The sequence below is a fragment of the Scyliorhinus torazame genome, chromosome 11, assembly GCF_047496885.1.
Source record: "Scyliorhinus torazame isolate Kashiwa2021f chromosome 11, sScyTor2.1, whole genome shotgun sequence".
In the NCBI taxonomy this organism is placed as follows: domain Eukaryota; kingdom Metazoa; phylum Chordata; class Chondrichthyes; order Carcharhiniformes; family Scyliorhinidae; genus Scyliorhinus; species Scyliorhinus torazame.
This window is the reverse complement of record NC_092717.1, coordinates 37690935-37711761: the sequence shown is the minus strand read 5'-3', so window position 1 is coordinate 37711761 and position 20827 is coordinate 37690935. Positions and strand designations below refer to the sequence as shown.

The window sequence follows — 20827 nt, the reverse complement described above, 5'->3', positions numbered from 1 at the left end:
GGACAAGGCGGCGTGGGCGGGCTCCGGAGTCCTGGGGGGCGCGGGGCGATCTGGCCCCGGGGGGGTGCCCGAACGGTGGCCTGGCCCGCGATCGGGGCCCACCAATCCGCGGGCAGGCCTGTGCCATGGGGCACTTTTTCCCTTCCGCCTCCGCCACGGTCTCCACAATGGCGGAGGCGGAAGAGACTCCCTCCACTGCACATGCGTGGGAAACTGTCAGCGGCCGCTGACGCTCCCGCGCATGCGCCGCCCCGAGATGTCATTTCCGCGCCAGCTGGCGGGGCACCAAAGGCCATTTCCGCCAGCTGGTGGGGCGGAAATTCCTCCGGCGTCGGCCTGGCCCCTCAATGTTGGGGCTCGGCCCCCAAAGATGCGGAGCATTCCGCACCTTTGGGGCGGCGCGATGCCCGTCTGATTGGCGCCGTTTTGGGCGCCAGTTGGCGGACATCACGCCGTTTCGGGAGAATCTTGCCCCAGGTTTGGAGGGAATTGGTTCAGTTGGTTAACTAGCAACTGGTGGGTTGGCCAGGGACAATGGTCTGTCTGATAATGGTCAGTGATTGGTTCCTGTGTGATGCTTTCTGAGAGAACTTAGCAGAAGCGTTTAGAACTTGGAAGTTCAAAGAAGGCTTTCAGGGCTGGATTCTTCCGCCCCGCTCGCCGAAAGAACGCCACGGGTGAACCATGGAAAATGGAGAGTTCCATTGACCTCGGGCGGGATTCTCTGGTCGCTGGACGGATGAGGCCGGAGAATTCCGCCTTCTCTCACGCCCCTGCTTACTGAAGGGAAACATCTGAATGCCCACAACAGGGGCGAAATTCTCCGAAAACGGCACGATGTCCGCCGACTGGCGCCCAAAACGGACTAATTTCTGCCCCGCCAGCTGGCGGAAAAGGCCTTTGGTGCCCCGCCAGCTGGCGCGGAAATGACATCTCCGGGCAGCGCATGCGCGGGAGCGTCAGCGGCCGCTGATAGCATTCCCGCGCATGCGCATTGGAGGGAGTCTCTTCTGCCTCCGCCATGGTGGAGACCGTGGCGGAGGCGGAAGGGAAAGAGTGCCCCCACGGCACAGGCCCGTTCGCGGATCGGTGTGCCCCGATCGCGGGCCAGGCCACCGTGGGGGCACCCCCCGGGGGCCAGATCGCCCCCCCCCCCCCCCCCCAGGACCCCGGAGCCCGCCCGCGCCGCCTTGTCCCGCCGGTGAGGTAGGTGGTTTAATTTATGCCGGCGGGACAGGCATTTTAGCGGCGGGACTTCGGCCCATCCGGGCCGGAGAATCGAGCGGGGGGGGGGGCCCGCCAACGGGCGCGGCGCGATTCCCGCCCCCGCCGAATCTCTGGTGCCGGAGACTTCGGTAGCCGGCGGGGCGGGATTCACGCCAGCCCCCGGCGATTCTCCGACCCGGCGGGGGGTCGGAGAATCTCGCCCCAGGTTACTTGTGTTTTAAAGTTACAAACCTGGGGCGAGATTCTCCGACCCCCCGCCGGGTCGGAGAATCGTCGGCGGGGGCGGGAATCGCGCCGCGCCGGTTGGCGGGCCAAAATGATTTGCGCCATTTTGGGCGCCAGTCGGCGTACATCGCGCCGATACCGGAGAATTTCGCCCCTTGTCTCTATCAGCTCCTTTCCAAGGATATTATGGTGTTACAGTTTCTCCTTTGATTTCCCTGGTCTGCCACAGTCCTCTAAGATCTCGGTTGTGGAACTCTTTCTATTATTCTGCCTTATTTTTGTTGGTCTCATATCCATACTCTCCATCGATTGGAACAGTGTTAAATTTCATGCTCTTTGCCTGAAGTTGAAGTCACAAATCTGTTTATGCCTATTCTGTGATCATTGGAGGTAATATTCGGTCCTGGTTTAAGTTGTAGAGCTGGAAGTTGTGTTCTCAGTTGTCTTCCCTTCAATGGCGATGAGAACCTGTTTTGCAATAGTGAGGATTTTGTAACTAAGAAGGGATAAGTTAATACCTTCATTCTTTTTCTCAATGCTTTGTTGGTTCAAACACCTCTTTCAGCTTCTCTATTCGCTTAAGGATTCCAAGGTGAACTAGTCACGTGAATGAACTCATATTCCTTTACAAGTGGAATAATGCACTTGCAAATTGTGGACCATTGTCTGATCCTAAATGTCCAAGGTGCTATGGGCCATGAAGGTTCTCTTCAGTGACTGAATAACTATGTCTGCTGTGGTGATATGCATCACTGTAAATACACAAGGAGTTAATGTAGGTACACTGCGACTAAATAAACACTAGAGGGAGCACCAGAGACATCATGACACACAGACATTTAACCAATAGGTCAGTAAGATAGGACAATGCCAATGGGCAGTCAAGACACACCCAGAAGTGACACTACCACAAGGGGATTACCCATATAAGAGGACAGGGCTCACATGCTCTTTCTCTTTCCATAGGCGACACTCAGAGAGACAGGGGCAGATCAGGAAGCATCACACCCACCGCATGGATTGGAGCAGACTGGTTAGTTAGATTGAGTTACTATAGTAAGGTCAGCAGGAGAGTCAAATCCAAGTAGGAGAATTGTTAACTGTTCAATAAATGTGTTAATCTATCTCCAAGTCTGAACCTTCCTTTGTCAGAGTATACATTAAGGAAGCAGCTTATGCTACATGAAGAAGCATAACACAACATCTGCCATGATGCTGGGTGATCAGTTCACTTCAATCCATCTGGAGTAGTAATCAATGACAATAATAAATACCTTTCCTTTAAATTCAAATAATTCTATTTCCAGGCAATCCCCTGACCTTGACAGAAAAGTGGAGGGTAATATTGGTTCTCTCTGCTCTCCATTGCATGCGCAAAGCAATTTATGATTAGTCCATCTATAGAATGAGTAAAGCCTGGGCACTAGACTGACTGCTGGACTTTTGCTCTAGTTTTTGCTGCCCCAAGTGACCTTGATGAATTTTTTTGAAGAATCTCAGACTCAAAATGTTCCTGAGATGAGTATGCTGTCATTAAAAACTTAAAAAAAGCCAATTCTGTTTTCTGTGTTGTAGTACTGTGTTGTTCGGAGTATAATCTGGTCATCCTTTCTGGCAGTTTTCCTTTATTTTTGGTGCATTTTTCATCCTGCTGTTGTGCTTGTTTCATCACTTGTAGCCTCTTTTCCGTAGCCGGTAGGTGTTTGGTAATGAGTGAAATATGTGCTTCCCCTGCCTTGTTGACATTCAAATCTTACCGTTCAATTTCTTCCACTGAATCGGCAATGTGGCGCAGTTGTTAGCATTGCTGCCTCATGGCACTGAGGACCCGGGTTTGATCCCGGCCCCTGGTCGCTGCCTGCGTGGAGTTTACACATTCTCCCGTGTCTGTGTGGGTCTCAGCCCTACAACCCAAAGCTGTGCAGGGTAGGTGGATTGGCAATATAGCCTCTTAACTGGAAAAAAAATAATTAGGCACTTTCAATTTATTTAAAGAAAGAGTTTCTTCCGCTGGTATTCCTGATGGTGCGCTTGCCACCATTTGGTACTTCCCTTGAACGTGCTTAATTACTGAATCATAACTCATTAGTCTTCGAGTCTGAAGTCTTGAGTTCTAGGCGGAATTTTTGCAATCTCCTTTTGGTTAAGAAGGGTAACTAAATGCTGTGATTGGTTTCAATTTTAAACCTCAATCCATCACGTAATCTGAAAATTTCACACCCGTCCAGGTTGCTGTCAATGCTTCCTTCTCAATTGCTGTATAACTTTTCTTAGTGTCTATGAGTGATCTTGAGGCATGATAAACTGGTCTATGTTTACCATCATTTTTGTATTTGAATGAAAACTCCAGCCAGATCTGTAAACAATACATCTGTTATTATTATGGTCAGCAGTTCTGGATTGTAGTGCACCAGAATTCCAGAATATTTTTTGATCTTGTCAAAAGCATTTTTCTGGTCCACATTGAAGTATCACTGTTGACCTTGTCTCAACTACTGTCTCAGCAGCTCATTGCTTTCTGCCAGATTTTGTAGGGAACCTGCCAATTTGGCTGACCATCCCAAGGAGGTTTTGCAACTCCCTGAGTTGTGGGGACTCTAATCACCTTAGTTTTTGGTGGGTAGGCTGTTATTCCTGAATCGTGCGAAATGTACCTGAGAAATTTAATCGTACTTTGCAAATTCACCTTTCTCATTCAATATTAAACTCGTTTCCTGCAGGTTGATGACAGCTCTCACTCTGTGGTCATCTTCTTCACACGAGGAACCTTGTATGTTGTCCATATGGCACATTACTCCTTCCATGCCCTCGAAGACCTGAGACATTGTTCCCTGGAATATTTCAGGTGGAGAAGCAATTCTGAATGAAATTAAAGCAATATTGACTGAATGGCATTTTAAAGTGGTGAGCAGCCTGGATTCCGTGTCCAGAGGCAACTGCCAAATCTGCTGTTTTCATCTAATTTGGTTAATAGGGTACTTCTAGCTAATTTTACAAACTCTCATCCACTGATACCATCAGATGGGCCACACATTCCACTGATTTGTTTAATTGAGTGAAGTGCACACAGATTTTAATTGAGCTATTGGGCTTCAGAACTGTGGTCATTCCAGAACACCACTTTGTTGTCATGGTTACTGAAGTGATAACCCAAAATTTAAACTGAGACAGAGCTCTGGTTCTGCTGCAGTTTTATTGATGGAAAATGGCAGACTGCCTCCTTTACCTTTACAAGGCAATATTACAGGTTATATCAGCTTGACAAGGGTGGGGGGCAGTCATGTTCTTAGTTTGAACAAGGATGTGTATTTCTGGTTTGGATCCTTGAGAAGGTTACTATTTGATCCATTCATCAGTTTACCAAAGGATTCAATGCCCTTCATCCTCGCAGATAGATCAGGCCAAAGTTTTGCCTCCAAAATATAAAGGGGCCATTGTGCATTTCCTTGTGATTTGATTCCAGTGGTAATAGGAGACATTAATGCCATCTTTAGAGATAACAAATTTGATGTGGATTTCTGAAGACTAGAAATTACTTTTTTGTGAGTCGTAGACAGTCGTAGCTTCAGTGAGGGTAAAGCCTTTGTCCATTTTTAAATAATAATTTTAGATAATGGCCGGAATTCTCCACTCATTGGGATTCTCTTTTCCTGCCAGCAGTGCACCCTGGCCCATGGGTATCCTTGCAGTGTGTGTGGCTTCAATTGTAAATCCAATTGATAAGCAGCGGGAACAGAAAATCCCACGCGAACGGCATGTTGCCGAGAAAATCAATGCTTATGTAATATATATAGTTTGTTCCATGACTTCTTGGCGTGACATGTGTCTTGATCCTTAATGAACAAATTCATGCATTCTGTTTTTATTTCCTTTTCAAAATTTGTATTTCAACATTCGAAAACCTCAAAATTACTGAGGAATTCACAGTAAAATCTTAAATCCTCATCAATTCCCAATGTTGCTTATTTGTTGTCGGCAATAGTTCCAACTGCAGAGAGTAAAGTACTAACCTTATCCTTTTGTTCCTTTTTGTGCAAACCTGAAGCCGTTCTGTATCGGGAAAATATTTTTCTCCAGTTGTCCCAGTGCTGAATCTGCTGCGAGCATTCACAGCTTTGGAAAGTTCCAGGGAAAGACAGTGTCCTAAGTGCAGGGTCTGTTCAGTGGTACGGTCGCTGATTTTGGTCTGTGCTCACTGCTGTCCAGACTCCTCTGTCTCAGCTTGCAACCCCGGCAACCAAAATGCCCTGAGCTTTTAGACCAGTCTTCAGTCAATTTTCTTTTTTTATTATTCTTCGAAGAATCAGTAGGTCTGTCAGATCTTGTAATTTTCTCTTGGAGGTTTTCTGGGTCTTTTAGTCACTGTCTGCTGCCACCATGATTCACCTTATGTTCAGGTCTAAATGGAGCTCTTGAGGGTTTGTTTATTTCCCTAAGAAAGCAGCTTAAAACTAGTTTGTAAAAACCATTGGGCTAAATACACCACTCCTTGGTGCGGGATCACGAATTGCGATCTGGTCTGGAATCGGGTGTCCGGCCAAAATTGACGTTTGTGCCAGGCGCCGATCCGACTGCTATGCTCCCACAGCCCACTTGCGGTGGGATCAGGATTCACATCCACACGCCAGTGGGAGGATGCTAATTGATGAAAGCACTGCTCCTTCCTCAGGTGAATGAAGAGGTATGTTCCAGAAACATATATATAGATAAAGTCAAAGATGCAAGACAATGCTTTGAATGCGAGCATTTGCACGTAATTGCGTCTTTACAGATGTTTCTGGAACATACCTCTTCATTCACCTGAGGAGGGAGCAGTGCTCCGAAAGCTAGTGATTTGAAACAAAACTGTTGGACTTTAACCTGGTGTCGTAAGACTTCTTACTGGAAGCTAGAGGGCAGTCCTGACAGGTGCAGTTAAAACAATTACAGTTGTAACAGTCACCTGAAATCTCTATGTGTCCATTCCGGAAAAGAGAACAGCTGTGTACCTGGGTTTAAACCCCTCTGATCCATTAGCTGCAAGACATTCATTCATTTCTGGTAGTGGGCTGTGATTGGCAGATTCTAGAAAACAGCTGTGAGCCTTGCTCCATTCATCTTCTTCATTGATATTTAAGTCTCAGTTCTGAAACCTCAATGTTTATAAACATCCACCACATCAAAGGGAGTTAAGTGCTTTCCAATCATGCCCTTCACGCTTGAGTGATGTTGAAGTGCTGAGATGAAAATTGAGCAGAAATAACGTGCAATTCATCTCCAGCAGAAGAACATAGTCGCCCAAACAAAAAAATCTTGCCCTTTATTTTTTATTTACAGCTCTAGGGCTAGATTCAGCAATAATGGGGAGATGGCTGGCGTTTCACTCTGGACTTTCCTTAAGAAAGTCCTGAGTGATTCTTTTACCTGCAGGGGGCTGGCAGGGCCTGGAGTGCTCCTCGCAGCTCTGGCTGCGGATACGGATCCCCACACTTCTGGTCGGGTGTCCGCGCCAGCGCACGGCGGCGACTTGCAGTAACCACCCTGTGGGCCATGACGCACTCGGACCGCAGAGCGGCACCAAAAATGTAGGACCCCCCAGATCGCGCGCGTCACGGGTCCGTGATGCCCGATCCCTCCCCTGGCCACCCATGAGGCCCCCCACCCCGGTGATCAATCCCTCCGTCCCCCCACCAGGGCAGCCGCAGACTGAGTCCGCAACCGCCATCTGATGTTCCTGATGGCCGATCGGTGATTAGAACTACACTGTCGGGAACTCGGCCAGTTTTGCGCGTAGTTCGTGTACAAGAAACTCCCGAGCGATTCTTCAGGGAAATCACAGGAGTGGCGCCGGTCACAATTTCCGGGTTGGCGACTATTCTCCACCCCTGCGCCAAACGCGATTTCAGCACGGAGGCTCGGAAAATCCAGCCCCTTATGTATGTCTCAGTAATTCTACATAAGGTTGGACTTCTTCCTTCCAGATCTCTGTTACTGAATCATGTGATATTGCATCATAGTTATATCCTTTATACTGCCCTCCCCCTATTTGTGGCTCTTCACCCCAGTTAACAGCCCTAAGTAACACCAGAAGCATCTCAGTATATCACAGGCAGAATCAACAGGGCATGCCATGATAACAATGACATGACCCTTTGAAAAGCAATACTTCCCCTCCTTCCTTGCGAGAAGGTACTGCCTTAGCACTGCTGCCTTGCAGCGCAAGGGACCTGGGTTTGATCCCAGCCTTGGTTGACTGTCTGGGTGGAGTTTCTCCCCGTGTCTGCGTGGAATTCCTCTGGGTGCTCAAGTTTCCTCCCACAGGCCAAAGATGTGTGGGTTAGGTGGATTGGCCATTCTAAATTGCCCTTTAATGTACCAAGGTTGGGTGGAGTTATGGGGGTTGCGGGGATGGGGCAGGGGCGAGGGTGTCAGTCTCGGTAGTGTGCGTGTTTGGAGGGTCGTGCAGACATCATTGGGCCGAATTGACTCCTTCTGTACTGGCGGAATTCTAGGATTCTATGATTTTTAGAGAGCTGTCAGCCAATTGGATAGTCAGCAGTTCTGTAGGGCCAGCCAGGAGTGATGGTCATTGCTGGGACTACAGGCAGGTCCTGACTTTGGCGAAGTGGTTGAGAGGTGTTGGGCTGGGTTCAAGAGGCTAGGGCGGATGGTGAATTGAGAGGGGGGGGGAATGATTTTGGGAGGAAGAGTATTATCTCCAGAAGGCCCGGGAAGCGCATAAAGTAGGTTCACCCCCATCGACCCCAAATCCCCTCTCCCACTTTGCACGCCATCACCCTCTGCAGCTAAAACTGCTGGGTTTCTGATATGGTGTAGGCCTCAGGTAAAATACCAGAGACATTGGGATGAAGTCCTTAAGTGACTATTAATTGATTAAAAGTGTTGTGTTCTGGTTGACTGAGAGTGGTGGAGTGGTGTGAGGTGTCGTCATGCATTGCTGCCGAAAATTGAAAGCGATTGGTCTGTGATAAATTAATTTAACTTGTAAATTTACTGAGGATTTAATCTAGTGTAAACAGTCAAAATATTTAATTAATAAGATTGAAAGGGGGGAAAAAAATTGGTTTTTAATTGCCTTGTCAACGGAGGCAATAAAAATGAAATTCATTCAATAGACCTGAGCAATCATCTAAGGTGTAGTTATTATATTTTTAATCCTATCCTCACCCAATTATCTTCCAACCTCTGGTGAAGGTGCAGAATCCTTGCTGTGCCAATAACATGACCTCCCCTTGAGTGTCTAAATCAGATGGCACTGCTCTCAATCTTCTCTTTACCTGGTGAGAGCCCCAGGCCCTCTTAACAAACTTTGTTCTAAAAATAAGTAAACATCATTTACTGATATTGGTGAAGCAACGAGAGGAAATAAAATCATGCTTGTCAACAACACATTATGTTCAAGAAGGCTGCATATTATATAGTAAATCTATTCCATAAATGACGTGAAAGCAGTAATTATAGAATTAAGACCGCAGTACATTTTCAGGGTGACAACATAATCCTTTGATTGCAGTGAATCTGGACAGAATAAAAAGGTGCATTGCAAGATTCTTGCACTTACTCCACTGGATTAATATTGACAGGACTCATTTGGCTTGGGACCCTTCGGACCCTTGGTGGACCACAATTCAATCTCAAGGAATGGCAGGTTTGACCCCCAGTGTACCATTATTTGTAACAAAACCAACTGCAGTCTATCTTTGCAGACCGCATTGCTCTACAACTGGGACAAGTATGCAAATATTTTAACAGTTAAGCAAAGAAGTACCTCCTCATTATTGCATCTCCAGCACGTCCTTTCTGAAGTGCATATTGTTCTCGAACTCTTGACATGCAATCAGGAAATGGCTGTACATAAAGAATGGCCTATTGGGAATATTAAAGTTCACAGCAGAATTGATGAAAAATGTTACTGCAGCACTGTGCTGGCACAGTTTCACCGGGTTTCTCTAGCTGTGCATTTTCCAATGATCCGCTTAGATTATCATTATAAAATGCATCATTCCCTCAACACTATGTGACAGTGCAGCTTTGTACATCAGATTTTCTTGGCACTGTATGATCTAATTTCATGGCACACGAACAATGTCAAGTTGACTAGATTTGATATCATGCTACACCTATCTGTGACTTCCTGTGTTAAATCAAGTCAAGTCAAATGCAGTAGAGAGAGAAAAAAACAAGTTGGGAAACCAGACCAGTGAGCTAAATTAGCTGATTTAATGTGAGTTCTGATGTTTCTTCATTTACGGATATTGCCTCATAGAATCATAGAATTTACAGTGCTGAAGGAGGCCACTCAGCCCATTGAGTCTGCACCGGCCCCTGGAAAAAGAACTCTACTCAAACCCACGCCTCCATCCTATCCCCATATCCCAGTAACCCCACTTAACCTTTTTGGACACTAAGGCCAATTTATCATGGCTAATGCACCTAACCCGCACATCTTTGGACTGTGGGAGGAAACTGGAGCACCCGGAGGAAACCCACACAGACACGGGGAGAACGTGCAGACTCCGCACAGTCAGTTACCCAAGCCGGGAATCGAACCTGGGACCCTGGAGCTGTGAAGCAACTGTGCTAGCCACTGTGCTACCATGCTGCCCCAACAGTTTCACCATCTTCATTTGACATTTAATTCCAGATTTTTACTGAATTCAAATTTCACCATCTGCAGGGTATGATTTGAACCTGGGTTCCCCAGAACATTACACTGGGTGTCTGGTTTACTAGTTCAGCCACAATACCACTGCGCCACCAGCACCCCTAATCCAAGTCATTTAATTGAACCCAGTTTGTTTTGATGTTCGTGAGGTGGCTCCATATTGTTTTACACCTATGTTTACTTATGCTAGGTATTTAAAACTATTTTGGGAAAAGATAGGAAATGCTATTTGTTTCAGTTCATATTAACCCATTAAGGGAAGCACTAATAAACTAAATTCTTGTAGCTGTGTCGGCTTGTTTGGGGTGTTAATGCCACAATTTGGGAGGTATTTGATGTCCTTTATAAAATAAGGAGCTGGTCACTATATATAATTATACTACCAGATCAATTGTGACATTCAAAACCCGGAGACATAGGAAAATAATCTTTGGAATTGGTTTCAACGAATCAGCTGCTTAATAGGTTTGGATGGGTGAAGTTGGATTGCCATTCTAAACTGCCTGTAGTGAGTGATCCATGGTGCATATTTTATAATCTAGGATCTATGCAGAGATGACACCAGTTTCTGTGTGTGTAACAGTTTTCTTTTAATGCTTTAAAATATCTATTGCATGCTTCCAGCTCTAGCTTCCAATTTTTTCTCCAGTCTGTTTATTTTTTCTCTGAGTCCATGCCCAGACCTAACCGATTAAGGAATGGTGAGCATCAACATTTAACAGACCCACATAATCAAACACAGAAAAATTGAACACTATGGGCGAGATCTTCTGGCTGTTCACACTGGTGGGATCTTCCGGTCCCGCCAAAAGCGCACCCCAGCCATGGTCACAGCGTTGTATATTGCCTAGCGGCGTGGGGTGCTTTCAATGGGAGATCCCATTGACAGTGTTGGACCAGAAGATCCTACCACTGGAAAATGGCAGGCCATCTTCTGCCGCTAAGAAACATGCCACAGGGAGGCCAGAGAATCTCATATCTTTTCCTCCTTGGAGAACTAAAGACCTTGGGCTGGATTCTCTGGTCAGTGATGCCGGAATCGGGTTCGGCGATTGGCCGGAGAATCAAAGTTTCCGACCGAATCGGGGGCGGTGCCACATTCGCGATGCTCCGCCCCCTCCAAGGTGCCGTACTTGGAGAGTACACCGTGCGCCGTAATGATGGCCTCAGGACATTGCCTAAGGCCCACCCCCGATGCTCCGCCCCCGACTGGCCGAGTTCCCAACAGCGTCGGTCGCATGTGGTCTCATCCGTCGGGAACTTGACGTGGCAGCTGCGGACTCAGTCCAGCGCCGCCACAGTCAGGGGAGGGCCAATCCGTGGGAAGAGGGGACTTTATCAGTTCCTGGGGGCACTGTTGGGCAGTGGTCCGGGGCACGCGAGCCAGCCAAAGGGGGGGACTAATTTGTGGGATGGGTCCACGAGCGGCTGCCGCCATGTAGCACGGCTCAGCCACCGCAGGCCACGGCTGTGCGCATGCGCGAGCACGGACCCGGGAATTCTCTGGCCCATATCAGCAGCTAGAGCCATGTGCTCTATGCCGCCTTGATGCTAGCCCCAGTCAATCAGAGGATCGGTAGCCGTTTTACAGCTTTATCGTCTGTCGTAATACGCCACCGTTCCCACGTCGGAATGGGGACATTGCATTAGAATCGGAGAATCCAACACCTTTTTTTAAATTAAATCATCCTAAACCACAAACATATATACATTGAGTCACTTATTACAGCTTGTCAGCTTTCTCTAAGTCTTTGAGATACAAAGACATCTGATGGCAACACTGAGATCCATGAACATGAGAATGTGGTTCTGCATGATGAATTGATTCCATTAATCTGTGAAACACTCAACCTTGAAGTTATACAGGTGAAGGCCAAGTGTGGAGAGTTAACTTTTTCCCATATCAGGTATGAAGAGGCAGGTTAGTGATTTCCGTTCTTCAGCAGAGCATTTGCATTCAGCTTTCAACAACAGGGCATGATGAATAAGTGAATGGCCATTTGCAACCTTCAATATACTGTGAGAGGACAGCTCCAATCGCATTTTCTGAGGTATCTGTTGTGACATGCACTTCTGCACGTGGGCTGAAATGAATGAGGACAGGCGGAAATGCTGGGCGGAGCGCCAATCCGCACTGGATACTCTGATCGCCACCAGGTTCACCAGCTAGGGTCGCGGGGGGGGGGGGGGGGGGGGGAACTGGCCAGGGACATGGACTCCGTGTTCCAACCCCATGCACCATCCCCAGACACCCCTCCCCAACCTGCAACCCCCTCTGTGATACTAGCTGCCACATTATGGGGTGCGGGCCCTGAGTTGGCAGTCTTATCCATGCGATGGAGGACGATGATAACCCGCTCTCTGATGAGCTCTGGTGCTCTGCATCATTCGGCAATATGTTGCTATCTTTACTTGCTCTAACTATGGCAGTCAATAAGGTTGCCCTTCTTTTATCTAGATATTGATATGATATGCGCTCAGAGTCGCCAGATATCAAATGATACCGCCACAAAGTTCAACCGGGTATCGATCAAAGAGCCAAATAACCAATTAGTTAGTTCAAGATCAATGGTACTTTATTTACACACAAGATTAACTTACACATGCAACATACACTACGAGCTAAACTACATTAACAACTATGACAGCCTGTACTTTACTTCAGGCACCCTGCTTAGGTCAGAGGAACAGTGGCCTTTCCTCGAATCTGGAGCTGCCGGGTCTGGACAAGTAACCATGGTTCGGCTCGGATCATCTGTCTGGTAGCGAGCGTTGAACTTGAACTTGCTTCTGGTGGTGCTGCAATTGGAGATCGACGTTGCTGGAGCGTCAGGTCCAAAAGATGTCGAACACATGGCAGTGTCTCTCTTTATCCTTGGGGAATTTCGCGCTCTTTTGGGCGGTCCTTAGGTTTGGACCCAATGAATTGGGCAGTTCTCGATCACTGCCTTCGATCTGAGCCAATAAAGGGGCAGGTGCCTTGGTGGCTGGGCGTGTCCTAAGCGGTCATTGACCTTGCTGTTTACGCTTCCTGAGTAAAGGGAGTGGCGCAGAAATGTCTGGAATTGTATCGGTTACCTGAGTATCAGTCCTTTGTCTAACGGAGGTGGGCCATTAAATGCTAATCGGTTGGGGGTTTTGATGCTGTCTGGATTCTCTGCTCACAAATATACATTCAGGCTCTGTGCCTGCCTGAATCTTACATTGTCCATATTTCCCTTCAGGCTTTGTGAACGTCCACGTTACTTGTTGTAAGTGGCCATCCCAGATGGCTACAGTCTGTCCTCTTGATCCTCAACGCGAAGCTAGATCACACTACTGAACCTTCTTCTGTTCTCTGGTATGCCGGGTACCCTCAATCAAGGACAGGTTCTATCTTAATCTGTCCTGTGGATTGGAACATTTATCTAGGTTTTAATACATCACACATCTATAAAAAAAAATCTAAGGGGGCACTATCACATTCAACCATGCATTTCAACTTCTTTACACAAACAGGGGAACCTCTAACTGTCCTTATCTAAACTACACTTATGCTGCTTACTAATAACCAAAAGAACTTATATTACAGTACAAAATAAACAATAGCAGCATCACATTTCGACTTAACACTTATGCCATTTATAGAGAGAGTAATTTGTCTTGAAAAACCGCGGATTTTATTATTCAGAAAGAATGGGGGGGGTCTGTTGAAGTCCGAAAAAAGGGGCTCTGAGTGTGTATACTGGGGAGCGGGAGGCTCTCCTTCGCCATTTCAGAAGTCTGCGTATCTAGACGACACTGCAAAGTATTGCTATAATCATAGAATCATAGAATTTACAGTGCAGAAGGAGGCCATTCGGCCCATCGAGTCTGCACCGGCTCTTGGAAAGAGCACCCTACCCAAGGTCCACACCTCCACCCTATCCCAATAATCCAGTAACCCCACCCAACACTAAGGGCAATTTTGGACACTATGGGCAATTTAGCATGGCCAATCCACCTAACCCGCACATCTTTGGACTGTGGGAGGAAACCGGAGCACCCTGAGGAAACCCACGCACACACTGGGAGGATGTGCAGACTCTGCATAGACTGTGACACAAGCCGGAATCGAACCTGGGACCCTGGAGCTGTGAAGCATTTGTGCTATCCACAATGCTACCGTGCTGCCCGTGCTGTCAATAGGGCTTCTGCCGTGTAAGAAAGGGAATACCACTTTATGATATTACGCACCATGTGGAGGTATCAGTGGCTGTTTCTATGTGTGGTCTAGTGTCCGTGCTGGGAGTATCATGTTGGGTGGTCATGTTTAGGGCCTGTGTGGTGAAGGATGTAGGGGCTTATAATGCGCGCAACTGTCGTGATCCAACGACGATCATGATGCAACTCATCAGGTCCGTCTTCATTTTGTCTTTGTCTTCTTCTGTCTCCTGGTATATTCGTATATTCCTGGGGGTTCAAGCATAATATCTGTTATTATCTTGTTGTTTAATATCTCGTTTGTCTGTCTGTTTCTCCTTAACATCAATTTCCCGTTTAGAATTGTCACCATATGTGACTCCCTCATTTTTTTTTTTAAACCAACCATTTGGGAGACAAGACATCCGAGAAAGAAATTCTGTCACAGTGCAAGCAATCACGTAGCCTGTGGTCGATGCGCTGAGTGGCCGGACAATTCAAATTTGTTTCAACCAAGTGTTTGTACATGTAAATAGTAGTTGGGGGTTAGTGACTGAAGGATCGTCGGAGGGCAAACAAAAACTGTGGCAAAGTGCATTCTTTAAACCACACTATGAAAAGAACAGTAAAAGAGATTTGAAAAGAACTTTCCGAATGGGGTGCGTATGAGCCGCGGCAGGGCAAGAATGGATGCAATCCCCAGGTAGGGCGGTGATCAGTGCCGTTGCTCCACTACCCGAGATTGGCTGACCAAATACATAGGGGGTCCTCAGGCAGGGTGGGGATAAGTGCCGTTACTCTGCTCCCTGGGTGACCTTACAAGAACGGAAAGAATTTGAATACATATGGACTTCCGACAAACTGGTTCCTTTAACTACCATGTGGCGTCGAAGAGGTAGTTATGACAGCATCAAGAATTTTGGGATGAGATCGACACACAAAGTCGTACAAGAGACAAACATTCAACATTAAAAAACAAACCAAAAAAAACCCGGCAGGCTCCATCAGAGAATAGATGCGTAATCACCGTAAATCTCAATCGGTTCCTTTCTCTCATCATCTGGACACCTCAGGGTTCCATTCCGAAAAGGGTCAGAAAGGGGTTAGCATGGTGGGAATCAGACTTTGACTCGTCACCATCTCTCGGTTGCCAAACCCGGGACTGGAGTTTCTGTGCTGATGTGGGATCCATCTCGTTGTTTCTTATCAGTCGATAAGAGCTATCGCGGTGCCATTGTTTCTGATCCTGTCGGGCGGTAGCGGCAAGGCAGGGGATCGCTATCGTCAGGCGGTGGGTCAGGTTCTGGTAGTGGCAAATAAATGGTCTCTGAGGGGCCAAACATTTCATGGTCAGTGTTACAGGGGCTGTAGTGACTGGGGCCTGGTCTGTTTTGCCATTGGTCGGGGATTTCAAGTACGTCCGTAGTGCTTTCGCTGTCGCTATCGCTAGCGGCCGAATCAAGTGTGAGGCGGAAACTGGTCTCTGGGGGCGGAGTCAAAGTCGTGTCTGTGGACGTGCTGTCCTGGCTTGGGGAGGGTTGGATTCGGTTGCCAGTGGGCGGGTCTTCATTGTCTGCTATCGCCAGTGAAATGTGGTGTGAGTGGCTGCACTGCATTCTATAAACCTTAAGCTGGCTTATGTGAAACCATCCTGACTTTCCATTTGGATATGTAATCTTATAAACTGAGGGGCTTACTTTGTCAGAAATTGTATAGGGTCCTGCAAATTTGGGGGAGAGGAATGAACTCGGATTGTATAGGGAGATCATGACTTCCTGTCTGACTGTATACTCTACCGGGTGTACTGTTTTATCAAAGCAGGCCTTACTCTGCTTTTTCCTAGCGCCTAGTCGAACAGCTGCAGCGAGCTGTGCTGCTTTAATATTCTCCATTATTTGTTGGATCGCTTTTTCGTGGGTAAGGGCGGTGACTGTGGGGCTGGCCAAATCAAGTCCAAATAAATACTCGGTACCCTTCATGGGTCGTCCGATCATGAGGGTGTGGGGGTGTATCCGGTCGAACTCGACAGCGTGTTTCTAATAAACATCAGTGCGAATGGGAGAACTGTGTCCTATGTCGTATTATGTTGTTGTACCATCTTCCTAAGTGTTGCCTTTAGGGTTCAGTTCATGCATTCCACAATCCCGCTGGATTGTGGGTGATAGGCAATGTGACAATTCTGTTTAATTCCGAAAATTGTTAGGACGTTTTTCATTACGCTTCCTGTGAACTGCGAACCTTGGTCTGACTCAATACTACAGGGGAGTTCCCATCTAGTAAATATTTGCTGGGTTAGAATTTTTGCTGTCGCTTTAGCCGTGTTTGTCCTCTTTACTGTAATGTCGCGTCCTTGTAGGAGTAGGGTCCAGCGCGCTGCTCTAATTTGGCTTACTGTACCGTCTTTTAGTCTACCGTCTAACAGTAGCTGTGTCGGGGTGTGATCGGTCAAAATGGTTACGGGGTTGAGTCCTGTAACGTAGGCGAAGTACTGAACAGCCCAAAAAACTGCGAGCAAGTGCCTTTCACAGGCAGAAAATCCTTGCTCTACCGGATCTAAAACTCGTGAGGCATAGACTACGGGTCCTAAACGATCATGCCTTTTCTGGAGACGTATGATCGAAAGGGTTCGGTCGGTGGTCGCTACCTCTATCTTGTGTGGGGAGTGTGTGTCTGGTGCCTGAAAAACGGGAGCTGTACTTTGGGCGCATTTCAATGCATCTACGGCATCCGTGTGCTGTGGAAGCCATTTCCATGGGGCTTGTTTCTTAAGGAGCTCGGAAAATGGGGCTGCCTTTGTGGCAAAACCGTCTATATGGTCCTGCAGTAACCAACCTGTCCTAAAAATGACCGGAGTGCTGTAACATTATGGGGCAAGGGTAGTTTAACAATTGAATCAGTACGCATTTGCTCTATCTCAAGCTTAGCATGCGTTATGGCTGGACCTAAATAAGTAACCTTTTCTTGGAGAATTTGGACTTTTTTGGGGTTGATTTTACATCCAATTTCTTTTAGGAGACCTGATAGTTCGGAGAGAAGCGAAATGTGCTCTTCCTTGGTGTCAGGCTGTAGGAGCAAGTCGTCCACATACTGAATGAGACATTTTGATACTCCATTAGCCAATTGTCTGTGATAAATGGAGGTGGAGTTGTGGAGAACCTTGTGGAAGGCATGCCCACGTGTATTGCTGTCCTTGGAAGATGAACGCAAATTTGTACTGGCACTTTTTATCCAATGGAATGGACCAAAAGCCATTGCTAATGTCCAGAACCGTGAAAACCTTTGACTGTAGTCCCTGCTTTAACATGGTCTTGGGACTCGTGGCAATGGTGGGGGCTGCTAACAGAGTTACTTTGTTCAATTCTCTATAATCAATGGTCAGTCTCCATGAACCATCTGGTTTTCTTACGGGCCAAATCGGGGCATTGTTTGTTGAGGCTATGGGACGAATTACATCTTGATTCAGTAAACTTTGAATTACTATAGCTATTTTGCCCTCGGCTTGCTGTGGAAAACCGTATTGTTTCTGGGGCTCAGGATCGGGACCTGTAATGGTGACCACTCCTGGAATTTTACCGCAATTGTGCTTGTGCTGGGCAAAAGATGCTTTGTGTCTCTTCAAGACTTCCCCACTTGTTTTGTCCATGGTAATGGTTTGTGGATCAAACCAGTAATCTCCCACTGAGCTAATCCTGTGTTCGTAGTTTCCTACTGTGAGCGTGGCGGGGGCTCGTGCTACTCTAGCCATTTTCCACACACACTTATTTACGGGGTCGAAAGAAAGGCTGTGTGAGCTCATGAAATCTATCCCCAAGATGTGCTCTGTTGTCTGGGGTAAATCTACCAAAATGATTGAGTGCTTGGTTCCAATGTTACCAATTTGAATATCCACAGGGGCTGTAATGTGTCCCTGCTGGAGGCATCCTTTAAATCCACTAAGAGTGACAGTGTCTGTAGTGGGCCATATATCTCGCTGATACATCGTGGAGGAGTTTAATGTGGTTCGGGACCCTCCTGTGTCCCAAAGGAACTCTATGGGGTGTCCCCAGACTGTGCCTGTGACTACCGGTCTTCCAGACTTGTCACAAAGTGTGTCGCAGACCTTAGTTGGGGAGTCCGAACACCGTCAATCGGTGCCATTTATGGCCAAATTATCTGAACGGGTGCTAACGCTGTGGATAGGCCGGGCATTGGTCCTAGGTGGGGCAGTTGCATGCTGATTCCGTTGCTGTTTCGGGGGGGCTTGGCATTCTCGGGCGTAATGTCCCTTCTGTCCACAATTGGAGCATTCCTGCGTTTTAGGGTGCTGCGTGTTACCTTCATTTACCCATGCGGGGTTTTGATGTGTCCTTACTGGATTCATGTTTGCTTCTACCTTCTCCTGCTCTGCCTTGTTATGTAGGGATTATTCCCAAGCTCTAGATAGTCTCTTCAGAACCCACACTTCATTGTGTGCCGGTTCTGAGGGGTCATAATTGCACATGCTTTTTGTCCTGCATCTGTGGCGTGGGAGACTAAAATACAGGTGCATTTAGCCGTATTGTCTGCAGTTAAATGGGCGCGGGCTAAATCTCCAAATACCTCTGTGAAGTGTATCCAGAGGCGACCAGCAAACGCTGTTGGATGCTCTCCTTTTTTCTGCCTACATCGGTTGAGTCCATCAACGGGATCTCCTCTATTATAGCCAATTGCATCTAGGATGGCTGTCTTCATATCCTGGAGGCTACCTCCTCCTACATTTTGTGGGTCGGGAAGGGCTGAGCTAACAGACGGGTCAAGGCTCATTACTATGAGTTTCACTTCCCCCTAATCGTCCAGACCGCACATGATGGTCTGTTGTCTAACTCGCTCAAAGAAATGGTGTGGGTCTGATGTGGGGTGAAAGGTTTCTATTTTATCACGGGTATCCCTTAACTGGGTGATGGTTAGTGGGGTGGTGTACACAAAATCGGGTTGGTCTTCTGTCGGTACTCTGCGCTGCATGGTGACTGGATTCATAGGGTTGGGTGCTGCCTGTGCAGTCGGTGGTGCGGGTGCTTTCCTTTTCGGGACCTGGGGGGCTCTATTCTGAATTTCTGTTTCGTTTACATATCGGTGGGCCATTTCATTAAGTTCCTGCCAATCGGGGCCATCTTCTTGATCTACGTTTGGTCCAAAGGTGTCTCTGAACCCATTCTGAACTGAGAGCAGTGATTGCAATCTTGCAATTTGCTGCCGGCACTTGGCATGGTCTACCGAACTCTGCCTCTGTTCCGTGGTGGAACTGTGGAGTGCTCGTAGGGCTGCCTTTAAGTCCTCACATTGCTTTTTCAATTGTTGTACTCGGTGTTCTGTTTCCTCTCTTACCGAGACCGCTCATTGCGTGTCTTGGTAGGCCTTATCATACTGTGACTGAAAGCTACTTAGGCGAGCGAGACAAGGTTGGCCGTTTGACATCAGCCATCTCCTTGTCCTTCGCCGCTAGCTGCTCTCGGAGTTGCTCGTTTACTTTTTCGCTAACGTTTCCTTCATTCCTCTTCTCTTTCTCTTCAAGTGTCTGCGGAGCGTCCTCACGACCTGCTCTTGCCTCGCAATTGTGCCAAGCAGGACACGATTGCCATCGGCTTACGAACTCTGCCTAAATTCTTTTTGGGATCTCGGGCAGGTTATTCCACCAAGTTTGTCCTATACTACCAGGACCTGTCTCTTCATTTGCACAAAACTCAAACCAGAGGGGCCATTGTTTCCCCTTTAGGTACTTCCTAATTTCCTCTTCCCATATGGGACACTGTTCTGCTCTGGGGCTGTTTAGCACAGGGCTAAATTGCTGGCTTTGAAAGCAGACCAAGGCAGGCCAGCAGCACGGTTCAATTCCCGTAACAGCCTCCCCTAACAGGCGGCGGAATGTGGTGACTAGGGGCTTTTCACAGTAACTTCATTTGAAGCCTACTTGTGACAATAAGCGATTTTCATTTCATTTCATTTCTATTGGTCGCTGCGACCTGGGGTTCCTGTGGTACATAAGGCATTCCATTGCCTTCATTGCCATTTTTACCGTACTCTCTGTATCTCTACCGTGAATTTGGGACAGGGAGGAATAAAGCGGTGATGCAAACAGCAGGTATGGCTTAAGCTATTTTCCGGTTCACACAACTCCCGAAAGTTTCACGCAACAAAATCTATTGAGTTTACATTATATCCCTTGTTAGTACGCATGCAAATTACTCCACATATCGCCAGATATCAAATGATACCGCCACAAAGTTCAACCGGGTATCGATCAAAGAGCCAAATAACCAATTAGTTAGTTCAAGATTAATGGTACTTTATTTACACACAAGATTAACTTACACATGCAACATACACTACGAGCTAAACTACACTAACAACTATGACAACCTGTACTTAACTTCAGGCATCCGGCTTAGGTCAGAGGAACAGTGACCTTTGTTCGAATCTGGATCTGCTGGATCCGGAGAAGTAACCGTGGTTCGGCTAGGATCATCCGTCTGGTAGCGAGCGTTGAACTTGAACTTGCTTCTGGTGGTGCTGCAGTTGTAGATGGACGTTGCC

General features: G+C 47.3%; 1 protein-coding gene across 10 annotated transcripts in view; it reads left to right on the top strand.

The window, feature by feature from the left end:
* Positions 1-20827, top strand: part of neto1l (neuropilin (NRP) and tolloid (TLL)-like 1, like) — a 414770-nt gene that overhangs the window by 50640 nt on the left and 343303 nt on the right. The window contains exon 5 of one of the 10 annotated variants that reach the window (XM_072467147.1): positions 4173-5364. The exons of the other annotated variants lie outside the window; for them this stretch is intronic. Within the exon in view, the coding sequence (XP_072323248.1) occupies positions 4173-4177 (5 nt within the window). The 3' untranslated portion in view covers positions 4178-5364. Of the gene's footprint in view, positions 1-4172; positions 5365-20827 lie in introns of those variants that run through there. 10 annotated transcript variants of the gene reach the window in all.